At 40.3% G+C, this 13,199-nt stretch overlaps 1 protein-coding gene across 1 annotated transcript; it reads left to right on the top strand.

Annotated features, from left to right (window-relative positions):
* Nucleotides 1-946: 946 nt before the first annotated feature.
* On the top strand, nucleotides 947-13,190 carry LOC134673186 (very long chain fatty acid elongase AAEL008004-like). Its single transcript, XM_063531141.1, has 6 exons — nucleotides 947-1,385; nucleotides 1,747-1,937; nucleotides 2,355-2,489; nucleotides 7,994-8,099; nucleotides 9,081-9,217; nucleotides 11,044-13,190. The coding sequence occupies exons 1-6, from the start codon at nucleotides 1,325-1,327 to the stop codon at nucleotides 11,209-11,211; spliced, it is 798 nt and encodes a 265-aa protein (XP_063387211.1). The 5' UTR covers nucleotides 947-1,324; the 3' UTR covers nucleotides 11,212-13,190.
* Nucleotides 13,191-13,199: the final 9 nt, after the last annotated feature.

Below are 13,199 nucleotides of genomic sequence, written 5' to 3'. Positions count from 1 at the left end.
TTTTAGCCGTTTTCTTCCCGCTGACAAAACCGAACAATGTTAAATATAATTTTTCTTGTGGTTTTATGTACGGTTTCATCGTGTTTTGAAAATATTTTATACATAAAACTTGCGGTTTTTGTTAATAAAAATATACAATGACAGAAGTTTGTTTACAAAGGTTGGATTGCCATATAAAATTTAAAATGTTAGTTCCCGTTTCTGCCACGACTCTTCTCTTTCCGCACAGACTCTACTCACCATATTCGACTTAGCTTATCGGCTTCCGCTAGTTTCACGGCTCGGCCACGACATTGCGCGACCGGCGGTGGCGGTGGTGGCAATCATAGGTGGGAACGAGAATCGCTGTGTCTCGCTCCAACCTATGGTTGCCGCCGCCGCCGCCGCCGCCGCCGCCAGTCGCGCAATGTCGTGGCCGGGCCGTGAGGCTTCAGGTTCGACAGCGACTGAGGATGATCTTGACGCGACTTTATTGTTAAGAGAATAAGAGCGTGTCAAGGTAATTCTGAACACCTCGCCCGCTTAGGGGCTGTCCATAAATTACGTCATCGATTTTCGACCCCCCCCCCTATAATCATCCAAAAATCACGCTTCAAATGACCCCATTTCCTCCTATTTCATGTTACCGTCATCCGATTGTCCAGACCCCCCCCTAATTTGAAATGACGTAATTTATGAATAGCCCCTTAGCAACTTCTGCTGCTGACGTTCCTACGTATTAAGTATTAAGTCGTATAGTATTATACTAAGGCCACTTGCATCATTCCACTAACCCGGGGTTAACCGGTTAAACCTGGAGTTACCATGGTTACCAGTATAATTTGACACTAACTTAACTGTTTAACCGCTTAACCCCGGGTTAGTGGGATGGTACAATTGGGCCTAACACTACTAACAGCCAAACAACCGGCTATTAACCCTTTAACCGCCAGAGTCTGATATATAAGACATTATACATATCCAGCTCATTTCGCCACAGTCTGATAAATAAGACAAAGATCTGATTTGGTTTTTACAGCACATTTATAACTTCTGTAACTATGCCAACCTTACTCTGCGTGGTACAATTACTATCGGTGGCGACACGAGTACGCTCGATCAAAAATTACTGGCGGTTAAAAGGTGAACCTTATAATATATTTGCAGTAAGGTAAGGTGTATGCATCATCACATTATGTATAGTGTGGACGGATAGTTACAATGCATAAAATTAAAATGTATAATACTGAATTTCATTTCACTTTGAAATGAACCTTCTTTGCCTACAGTCACCCTAGGAGAGCAGTTGTAACCATCGATGTGTGTAAAATAAGTTATTTTTAAAATGGCGCTTATTTTAAAAGCTGCAGTGAGATTATATTATTATTTAAATGAAGATATTGCAGGTAAGTTGAGTCAAAACAATGATTCATTTAGGTATATACCTACTATGGATATTGCCAAGTCTTACTGTTTGAATTCTTAAAATTAAATGTAAACGCTAATTCTATAGTTTGTAGACATTTCTACTTAGCATTTTTTATTTTATAAAAAAAAAAGTGCTACTCACACTATTACTCGCAGTGATGCCTCGCCTTTCTGGGTACCATCACCCACACACTGTTATCTAACTGTACATCGGTGGACCTTGGACCTTAAATGCCTTTTGTAATAAGGTCCACCGATGTAATTAGGACTATTGCTATGTGTACTTCAAAATTATAGAATGGTTCTGCTATGCTCTATCGTATTTTTCTCCCACCAAAGATCCGCGAACCCAAAACTGGTTCCTCATGAGGACGCCATGGCCGGGGGTAGCCATCATCGTGCTCTACCTGGCGTCCGTGTCCTACTGGCTGCCGGCGTTCATGCGCTCGCGGCGCGCTTACGATCTGCGCGGCGTCATAGCGGTTTACAACGCCACGCAGATTATTATGTGTGGCTACGTGGTTTATAAAGTGAGTAGACTGTAGGTATGACACTATGGCCCAGAGCAACCCTGGTTAACGACCTACTATATACATATATCACATTCAAATGGCTCTGCGGCAAAGGATCGCCCACTGCCACGTCATATCCGAAAAAAGTTTCTCCAAGTTTGTTAGGTATTAGAGTTAGACCAAGAAAAGTCTGCCGAGATTTTGATAGCATACGCAGTGCAAGTGTTAATTAATACGTCATAAGTTTTGCCATTTAAAATAACACTTGCACTGCGTGTGTTATGAAACTCGTTGCAGATTTTTCTTGGTCTAACTCTATTTCTCTTCTATTTAATATTTAATATCATCTTTTTCCACATAACCTCACCTCACCTATGTATTCCGAAAGAAGTTTCGATTATTTTTCAAGTTTCTCATGTAATTCTTATTCCATAGAGCCTCGTGCTGGGTTGGTTCAGCCACTACCGCCTGTTCTGTCAGCCGGTGGACGAGGGCCCCAACAGCGTGGAGTACGCGTGGCATGTCTGCTACGCGTACTTCTACATCAAGATCATTGACCTACTAGACACGGTACGATTTTACTTCTACAGTTATGCTATTTAAGCCATTTATGCGTAACGGGCTTGAGCCACTGTACCCGGCTATTTTTTACCTAGACACTATTCCCTCCTTGCACATAAAGCGGGCTTAGTAACTACGGTTAGCAAAGGAATGCAATCCGCAAATATGCTAGAGACAGTAGAGACCCCTCTACTTAAAGAGGCATTAATACAGTGAAACCTGGTTAAGTGGGACCTGGATAAGTGAGAAACCTCTATAGCTGGGACTCATGGTGCGGTCCCGACACTTTAGCACTGAATTACCTCTGTTACTGAGAAAAAACGAACTTCTATAACTGGGATTCGTTGTTGTGATTTTATAGTCACATTTACCTCTATAATTGAGACAGAGAGTGTATTTTACCTCTTTTACTGAGACTATATTTATAAGATTACATTTTCCTAATTGTTTTTTAGAATTTTATAGGGAATTGACTTCTGTATCTGAGATAACGTCAATCTATGACCTCTCTAACTTGGACTTCATTGAACAATTTCCGTATTCTTACTAACTCTTAGTTTATCCACAAATTCCGCATTTGCCTGATTGTGTCTAAACAACTTCAAGTTTGATTTAGTTAATTTATGTAAGTAGTTAAAACTATCGAAACGAAAGCTGAAATTTTGATAAGTAACACGAATAAATAAATTTTCATTTATTAAATTTCTAATACGCAATGAAGTCCGTATCAAATTTAATTTAATTTTGAAATATATATTCCTTTGGAGAATCATTCAAAATAAATTCAAATAAATATTTAAATAGACTTAAAAAATATTTAGGGACAAGGATTATTTTACCTTATTTATTTTTAAAGATAATTACTAAATACCTTATTAACCACCTCTATAACTGAAATATACTCTATTCTCACCTCTATAAATGGAACCCTCTGTAAATGAGACAGAAATTTATTTTTACCTGGCTAACTGGGAGCCTGTGTAAGTGGAAAACCTCTTTAAGTGAGACAAATTTGCTCGTCCCTTGAGATTTCACTTATCCAGGTTTCACCGAGTGGGATTTCTCTCTCTTTGGTAGGTACCTGATTGATAATGATTAAGTACCCATAAAATGAGGTGTCTTTTCAAATTTATTTTTCTATGAAATCCATACAGAAATACGCCTCTTTAAAAGACACTCCTCAAATGTAAAGATTCGTGATATCTTTATATATTTCTACTTATATTGGCTATATCTATCTAGGTACTATGTTATCCATCGCGTGGATAATTTGCATGGTCAGCGGATGTTATAACTATCATGCAAATCTTACTATTGAATTCAAATTAAAGCGTGGCGTGAACGTTATTTAACTAAGTACCTAAACCTCAACCTTTAACACCTCGTTAAAGGGCTCGTTGTACTGTTGGGCGTTTTCTAATATGTATATCTATTTACAGTGAAACCTGGTTAAGTGGGACCTGGATAAGTGAGAAACCTCTATAGCTGGGACTCATGGTGCGGTCCCGACAGTTTAGCACTGAATTACCTCTGTTTGTGAGAAAAAAGGAACCTCTATAACTGGGATTCGTTGTTGTGATTTTATAGTCACATTTACCTCTATAATTGAGACAGAGAGTGTATTTTACCTCTTTTACTGAGACTATATTTATAAGATTACATTTTCCTAATTGTTTTTTAGAATTTTATAGGGAATTGACCTCTGTATCTGAGATAACGTCAATCTATGACCTCTCTAACTTGGACTTCATTGAACAATTTCCGTATTCTTACTAACTCTTAGTCTATCCACAAATTCCGCATTTGCCTAATTGTGTCAAAACAACTTCAAGTTTGATTTGGTTAATTTATGTACCTAAGTAGTTAACATTATCGAAACGAAAGACGAAATTTTGTTCAGTAACACGAAAAAATATTTTTTTATTTATAAAATTTCTTATACGCAATGAAGTCCGTATCAAATTTAATCTAATTTTGAAATATCAATCCTTTGGAGAATCATTCAAAATAAATTCAAAGAAATATTTACACAGACTTAAAAAATATTTAGGGACAAGGATTATTTTACCTTATTTATTTTTAAAGATAATTACTAAATACCTTATTAACCACCTCTATAACTGAAATATAATCTATTCTTACCTCTATTAATGGAACCCTTTGTAAATGAGACAAAAATTTATTTGTACCTGGCTAACTGGGAGCCTGGGTAAGTGGAAAACCTCTTTAAGTGAGACAAATTTGCTCCTCCCTTGAGATCCCACTTATCCAGGTTTCACTGTAATTAGAATGTCCCAGGCCTATTTATGCAACGGCTCTTTAAGAATGACGTAACAACAGATGTAGTGCAAAAATGTATTCCTTCGTATTTTCTCGGAAGCGTTCGTATTGTACATGACAACGTGGGTTGTTTGACTGATGGCAAGAACGCGTCTGGCGATCAACTACTTATATTTCTACATAATAATTAACGCATTCACTGCCACCGACGCATATATGAGTCACCGTGACTTTCAGCCTGTGCCTTTGACGCACAGACGCGTTCAAGATTTATCAGTAAGAGAATCACAGGATCCTCTGGTCCCGGTGGACGATCATCACCCGCCACTGGAGGTGAGCTTGCAGTGCGCGCGCGCGCGGTCGTCGGAGCCCACGCCCCCGCCACCAGTGACAAATAATCCTCAGCAGTACCCGCAATGGAACTTTCGTAAGTGTAATTTTTTTGAATTATATTCCCAAATGGAACTTGTAGACTGGTCTGAATTATATAACTTAAAGGATGTCGAAACTTCCGTTCAGTATTTTTATAATAAAATTAATAATATCATTAACAGAAACACACCTGTAAAAAAAAAGATCATTCAAAACAGCAAATTTAAATACCCCGAATGGTACACTAAAGATATCATACGCGCGATAAAAGAAAAAGCTAAGTGGCATAAATTATATAAGATCAGTGGAGCAGATAGTGATTATAAAATGTTCTCTTTGTATCGAACTCAAGTAAAACAAAGCATTAGTAGTTCATTTGAAAATTACCAAGACCGTTTACAAGACCGATTTACCCTAGATCCTGCCTCCTTTTGGGGGTTTGTACGATCTCGGCGCTCTGATAGCGATAAGTGTAGCATATCGAAAGACGGGCAAAAATTGAGACAGGAAGAGTGCGCTGAAGAACTCGCGAAATACTTTCAGTCCGTGTATGGCGACATAGAACCTCGCCTTGATGCTGACGCGGCGGCCGCGGCGGCGGAGGGCGGCGCTGGAGCGGGCGCGCGCGTGCACGTGGCACACCTGCAGCTGCAGGACGTGCGTGCCGCCCTATGCCGCCTCAGGCCGAAGCGGTCCGCCGGCCCCGATGGCATACCACCATACGTCGTCAAGGATTGTAGAGTCCTAATAGCAGAGCCGCTCTTGCATATCTTTAATTTATGCCTAGATAAAAGTGTCTATCCGAAACGTTGGAAGACGACCCGAGTGACACCCGTACCTAAAGGAGGCTCCGGAACAGATGTAAGTGGATTCCGGCCTGTGGCGGTTCTGTCGACATTTGCCAAGGTCTTCGAATCCGCTATGCACGCCGCCATATTCCCTCAAGTAAGCGCCAGATTAAGTGATGCGCAACATGGGTTCCGGCCGGGCCGCAGCACAGAGAGTAATCTCTTGTGCTTTATGAACTACGCGACGCCAGAGTTGGACCAACCAGGTGGACAAGTTGATATCGCATACTTTGATTTTAAAAAGGCGTTCGATACTGTTGACAATGACGTTCTACTGCTTAAACTTGCCGCCATCGGTTTTACTCCCCGACTTCTTAAATTCTTTGCAAATTATTTTAGAGACCGAAACCAATATGTTGACTATAAAGGCTTTATTTCAAACAGTTATCGCACACTTTCAGGAGTCAGTCAGGGCAGCAACTTGGGGCCATTAGGGTTTACTATTATGATTAATGATCTTCCAGACGTAGTACTGCAGGCAAATTGTCTATTATTTGCTGATGACATTAAACTCTTCTTAAAAATAAGTAATTTGGCTGATTGTAACAAATTACAAAATGACATACAGAGAGTAGTTAACTGGAGCAATAAAAATAAATTGTATTTCAATTTGTCCAAATGCAGTGTCATGACATGCAGTAGGGCGATCTCTCCTCTGCATTATGATTATAACGTAGGGGGGCAACCGGCTACACGAGTATCATCCGTCCGAGACCTAGGAGTACTCGTTGAACCTGACTTGTCCTTCAGGACTCACGTTATAGGCATTTGTAAGAAAGCCTACAGAAACTTAGGGTTCATATTGCGTCAGACTAAGAATTTCCGTAACACCACAGCAGTAAAGACTCTATACAACGCCCTAGTTAGGAGTAGATTGGAAAGTGGCGCACTTATATGGAATCCATACGAAAATAAATATATTATGCTAATTGAAAAAATACAGAATAAATTTCTTAGACACCTATATTTCAAAAACTATGGGGTATATCCATTTTACCCTTTGATGTACCCAACACTTTTTGTCCTAGGTATGGTTGGGTACATCAAGTTAGAGGTGAGAAGAAATTTAGCACTGGTCACATACGTTTTTAAAGTATTAAGGGGGATAATTCACAACCCGGAAGTACTTGGTTCACTGGGACTGTTGGTGCCTCTAGGGCCTCGAAGGCGGGCGCCGCGCCTGTTTGCGCGCCCGACTGCACGCACTAATTTACTTGCCAAAGCGCCCATTGTCAGGGCAATAGTAATATTGAACGAAGTCTCCGCCAAAATAGATATATTTAACTGCACTCTGAGTGAATTCACAAAGATAACAAGCTGGAAATTATGCTATCAGCCAAATATTTAGTTATACTGTAATAATATTTACTGTAATAATATTTTTAAGTAGGTTGTAAAATGTTAATTATTTAATTTTGTCTAAATTGTAATAATAATCTTTGTGTAATATTTTTTAATGTGTTGTTACCTGTAAATTATTTATTTTTGTCTTCCTTTATGTAATACATATCGCGCATTGGATTACTCTGTAAAGTGGTACTGTATACTTGATTATTAAATAAATAAAATAAAAATAAAAAATATATAGTGACAGAGAAGTGCGGCACCTGGTGAATGTCCAGGAAAAGAGGGTGGCAGTGAATGCGTTAATGTAGCGTATTTTACATTTGCACGGCCGCAAGCCGATCGGCACCTCGCAGACGCGGACGGCTTCGAACGGACTCTACCATACCTACATAATGTTTAGGCACATTGAAAATGCGCTCCGACGCGGCTCGACTCCAGCCGATCGGTGGGAATCGTACAAATCAAATAGGTAGCATGCGCTGCTACAAAATTATCTTGACGATAGCTCTGCTACATTTTTGCCGACTGTTATTCACTCACATCACGTTATTTGAAAACACTCACTCCTTATAAACTTGACTATACAAAACACGGTGAAAAGTAGTGATACCAACATGCAGTTACTCGAAAGAGTACTCTTCCGTTTTATAAACCTGTGTATTGCAGGTTTTCTTCATATTGAGGAAGAAACGAGAACAAGTGACGTTCCTGCACGTGTACCATCACTTCGGCATGATAATGGTGGCGTGGGGCATCACCAAGTGGGTGCCAGGTGAGATTCACGCTTCATCAATATGATGAAAACCTGCAATACACATGTTAAATAAAATGGAAGAGTACACTTTGCAGTAACTGCATGTTGGTATCACTACTTTACTCACATTACATTACTTTAAAACGCCCACTCCTTATAAACTTGACTATACAGAACATGGTGAAAAGTAGTGATATCATCATGCAGTTACTGCCAAGTACTCTTCCATTTTACTTAGCCTGTGGATTGCAGGTTTTCTTCATATTGAGGAAGAAACAAGAACAAGTGACGTTCCTGCACGTGTACCATCACTTCGGCGTGATAATGGTGGCGTGGGGCATCACCAAGTGGGTGCCAGGTGAGATTCACACTTCATCAAATACTTATGTTACAAACACTTTTAAAACATAAACAAAATTATACCTTGTTTTCTTACAGCAAGGCTCACAATCGATTGTACTTCTTGCAGACAACGAACGCGATATATTTTTTCGTCAGATTTCACAAACGTGTCGGCAAGTTTGTATAAAGGGGCCCACAGATTACCAGTTCGCCGGACGATATCAGCTTGTTAGTTGTTCAGAACTGTCCCCTTTTGCGATTAACCACCGATTAACTGACAGATTGATATCGTCCAGCGACTGTTAAGGAGTTGTGCACAAATCACGCGAGGTGTTTTCGGCTACTTTTAGATTCTTTTCCCCCACCCCCACTCGCGTGATTTGTGCACAAGCCCTTGTGAGCCCCTTAAGAGGGCTTAGACTTTTAGAACCCAAGGTAGCCGAGGACGGAATGAGTAATGGATATCAGGCCTTACGAAACGGAGTTCGAACCTTCGAACCACGACGGCCACCATATTGCGCGGAACGGCTTCATCTACATCAGCGGTCAAATTCGGGCTACAATATGTTTGACAAAACACGTCTTTCCTTTAATCGCGACACGCATTTTCTTGGCTACCTAGTCACGTGTTCATTCTGACATTCTCTGTTTTACCAGGCGGGCACATGACAATGCTGGTGACCCTCAACTCGTTCGTGCACATGGTGATGTACACCTACTACCTGCTCACGTCCTGGGACGACTCCTACAGGCACTCGCTGTGGTGGAAGAAACACGTTACGCAACTGCAAATAGTAAGTATAACAATAACTGCCTCTCTGACACTGTGTTTTACCAGGCGGGCACATGACAATGCTGGTGACCCTCAACTCGATCGTGCACATGGTGATGTACACCTACTACCTGCTCACGTCCTGGGACGACTCCTACAGGCACTCGCTGTGGTGGAAGAAACACGTTACGCAACTGCAAATAGTAAGTATAACAATAACTGCCTCTCTGACACTATGTTTTACCAGGCGGGCACATGACAATGCTGGTGACCCTCAACTCGTTCGTGCACATGGTGATGTACACCTACTACCTGCTCACGTCCTGGGACGACTCCTACAGGCACTCGCTGTGGTGGAAGAAACACGTTACGCAACTGCAAATAGTAAGTATAACAATAACTGCCTCTCTGACACTCTGTTATACCAGGCGGGCACATGACAATGCTGGTGACCCTCAACTCGTTCGTGCACATGGTGATGTACACCTACTACCTGCTCACGTCCTGGGACGACTCATACAGGCACTCGCTGTGGTGGAAGAAACACGTCACGCAGCTTCAAATATTAAGTATAACAATAACTGCCTCTCTGACACTATGTTTTACCAGGCGGGCACATGACAATGCTGGTGACCCTCAACTCGTTCGTGCACATGGTGATGTACACCTACTACCTGCTCACGTCCTGGGACGACTCCTACAGGCACTCGCTGTGGTGGAAGAAACACGCTACGCAACTGCAAATAGTAAGTATAACAATAACTGCCTCTCTGACACTCTGTTATACCAGGCGGGCACATGACAATGCTGGTGACCCTCAACTCGATCGTGCACATGGTGATGTACACCTACTACCTGCTCACGTCCTGGGACGACTCCTACAGGCACTCGCTGTGGTGGAAGAAACACGCTACGCAACTGCAAATAGTAAGTATAACAATAACTGCCTCTCTGACACTCTGTTATACCAGGCGGGCACATGACAATGCTGGTGACCCTCAACTCGATCGTGCACATGGTGATGTACACCTACTACCTGCTCACGTCCTGGGACGACTCCTACAGGCACTCGTTGTGGTGGAAGAAACACGTTACGCAACTGCAAATAGTAAATATATAGCTGGTATAATATGTCTGTGTCAAGTGTAAAATATGTTTGCACACAGCTTAGGTACTCAAATATATGTCCCATAGTTCTTAATTCGCTGACATAAGAGCTATGGGACTATATTTTTGAGTATGATGAGTGCACTCATATTTTTAGACTTGACTGTATTACCTACAGACAATATGGTGGAGGTTAATGTAAGTTCAGTCTATTAAGAACCACATAATAAGTCTGAGAATGCATGGACCTGCTATCACTGGCTTAGCATTACGAACTAAAATGCACAGTGCAAACTCTTGTACATACATGATGTGATCTTGATTCCATGCTCAGTCGACTATTGTACATTCATTATTTATCTTGATTCCACCTTGATCCTTCATTCGGATCGTATAAAGACAAAGCGTTCGAGCGCCTACAAAAATTAAATAGCACTATATCGGACGTGCATGGCGTAGATAAAGTTCTAATATCTGGGTCATCTGGGAGGACCGAGCTTAATTTGCTCGGAAATCATATAAAAACTCAAAAATGCGCATTTTTCCCGAGATAAGACCTAACTAGATCGACTTTTCGGCCCCGAAAACCCCAATATAAAGACAAGATAAATAAAGATTATTCGGTTAATTTCGAAAATTGAGTTATTCCGGAAATCACTCATATTCCGTTGCAATAAGAGGCATTTTTTAGTGTTTTTTCCATTAAGTACCTGAATACATTTACCAATTAAATTGTTTCAGTTGCAGTTCACATACCTGATGGTACACTTCGGCATACTGGCGGTGAAGCGCGAGTGCGACTTCCCGCGCCCCTGCGCCTACATCATGTTTCCGCAGAACCTCTTCATGGTGCTCATGTTCGGAGACTTTTATTATAGGACTTACATTAAGAAGAAGACCAAGCAGTAGTTGAAAACCACAAAATGACTATGGGCCACTTGCATCATTCTTCTAACCCGGGGCTAACCGGTTGAACATGGAGTTACCATGGTTACCACTACAATTTGACACTGGGTTAACGGTTTAACCTCTTAAACCCGGGTTAGGATGGTGTTAGACGGCGCGCGAACTCGCATGCGATTTTAGTTACATTGCGGACTGTTGGTTACGTCCAATTCGACCGACCGATCAAAAACCGCAATGTAATGACACTCGCATCGTCTAAATGGGGCTTAAGGGTGGCATTCCACCTGTCAATGTCAGTACAGTCAAGGAATTTAAATTCCGACCCATTTCGTACTTTGTCACAGTGACAATCAATATGAAAGCCGCTATTAGAGACCTCATACCACCTCATACGGTTGTCACTGTGACAAAGTACGAAATGGGTCGGAATTTAAATTCCTTGACTGTACATCTCACTCTCTCATTAAGCTATACTGTTAACTGAACATCGGTGGACCTTAATTATGCCTTTCGTAATAAGGTCTATCGATGCACAGTGAGGAATGTTGCTGCTTGTACTTTTTACAACATACCTACTGGACCGATCGGTGCCTCTATTTATATCGTGAAAGATTGAAATAAAACAAAACAGCGATTGAAATACTCAATAGACTATATTAAAAGTCTTTAAGTGCAATAACATTATATCATTAATTCTTAAGAATTTTATTCTTATCCTAGAAGCGCTTATAGCACCTTATGTTATTAAACATTGCAACACATTGTTATGCTAAGCACCATTGCCTATTAAATATCAAAATAAATAAAATCATTCTCACTTTAAAACATTCTAAAATAAACTTGTTGAATTATCACAATGTCTTATTATTTAAATTTATTGAGGCCATTTTTATTTTAATTCAAAATAAATAAAAACATTCTCACTTTAAAAGAATCTAAAATAAACTTGTGGAATTATCACAATGTCTTATTATTTAAATCTATTGAGGCCATTTTTATTTTAACTTAATACTAGGTACAATTCAAACTGAATAATACAGATACAATTTTAACGTACTTTTACCCCAATCAAGAAGTTTTCTTAATGAAAACCAACAATCTGAGTAAAGTCAGACCGTAAAAAGTCTGCAGCGATTTTGATAGCCGACGCAGTGCAAGTGTCATACGAGTATTAAACGTCAAACTTCTATGAAATTATGACGTTATACATATCACTTACACTGCGTGGGCTATCAAATCCGCTGCAGACTTTGTTTGGTGCGACTATAGTACCCCTGTCTGTAGGTAGTATAATCTGTATTAGGTAAATACAATATGTATTGTAGTCCATTGCACAAGTAGGTAAATATATTATAATCAAACTGATTTACTTTTTGATTCAATCAAAAAGCATATTAAGTCTATTATCCTACAGGTCACTTCATGGTGGTCCCGTATAAACAAATGTTATATCGTCAACTTATTTTCTGAATTAGAAACTCTAAGAGATAGAAGTTTTTGAGCATTTTATGAGTCCCTTTGTCACTAAAAAATAAATATCTAGAATTGCGTTTATATGAAACACGGTCACAATCCCATAGTACACACCCGAAATGACTAACAGTAAAATTAACACTTTAACTGTCCCTCGCCTTCACTACTCACATGGATCGATACGTCCGTGCATTACAGGTAATGCACAAATGTATAGAGCATACCCATTTCTGACGTCACTTGGACGTGACAGAGCTAGTTTGACGGTGCATGTCATATAATGCACGGACGGTAAACGTGTTAACTTATGGTATTCACCAATTAAATAAACAATTAAGTAAACTAACAAAACTTCCGTGAGATACTACGGGTCACTCACGTATTGCGGCCCGCAGTCTGCGCCGGTCCGTCACCGTAAACGCAAGCTCCTGATGACACTCCTCGGTACGGAGTGAAACATTTCGAGCGTTTTTCGACTTAAAATACGTAAGTGACCCGTTCTTAATTTAATAAATCAG

The sequence above is a fragment of the Cydia fagiglandana genome, chromosome 18, assembly GCF_963556715.1.
Source record: "Cydia fagiglandana chromosome 18, ilCydFagi1.1, whole genome shotgun sequence".
Classification (NCBI taxonomy): Eukaryota; Metazoa; Arthropoda; class Insecta; order Lepidoptera; family Tortricidae; genus Cydia; species Cydia fagiglandana.
This window is presented reverse-complemented; position numbering and strand designations above follow the sequence as displayed.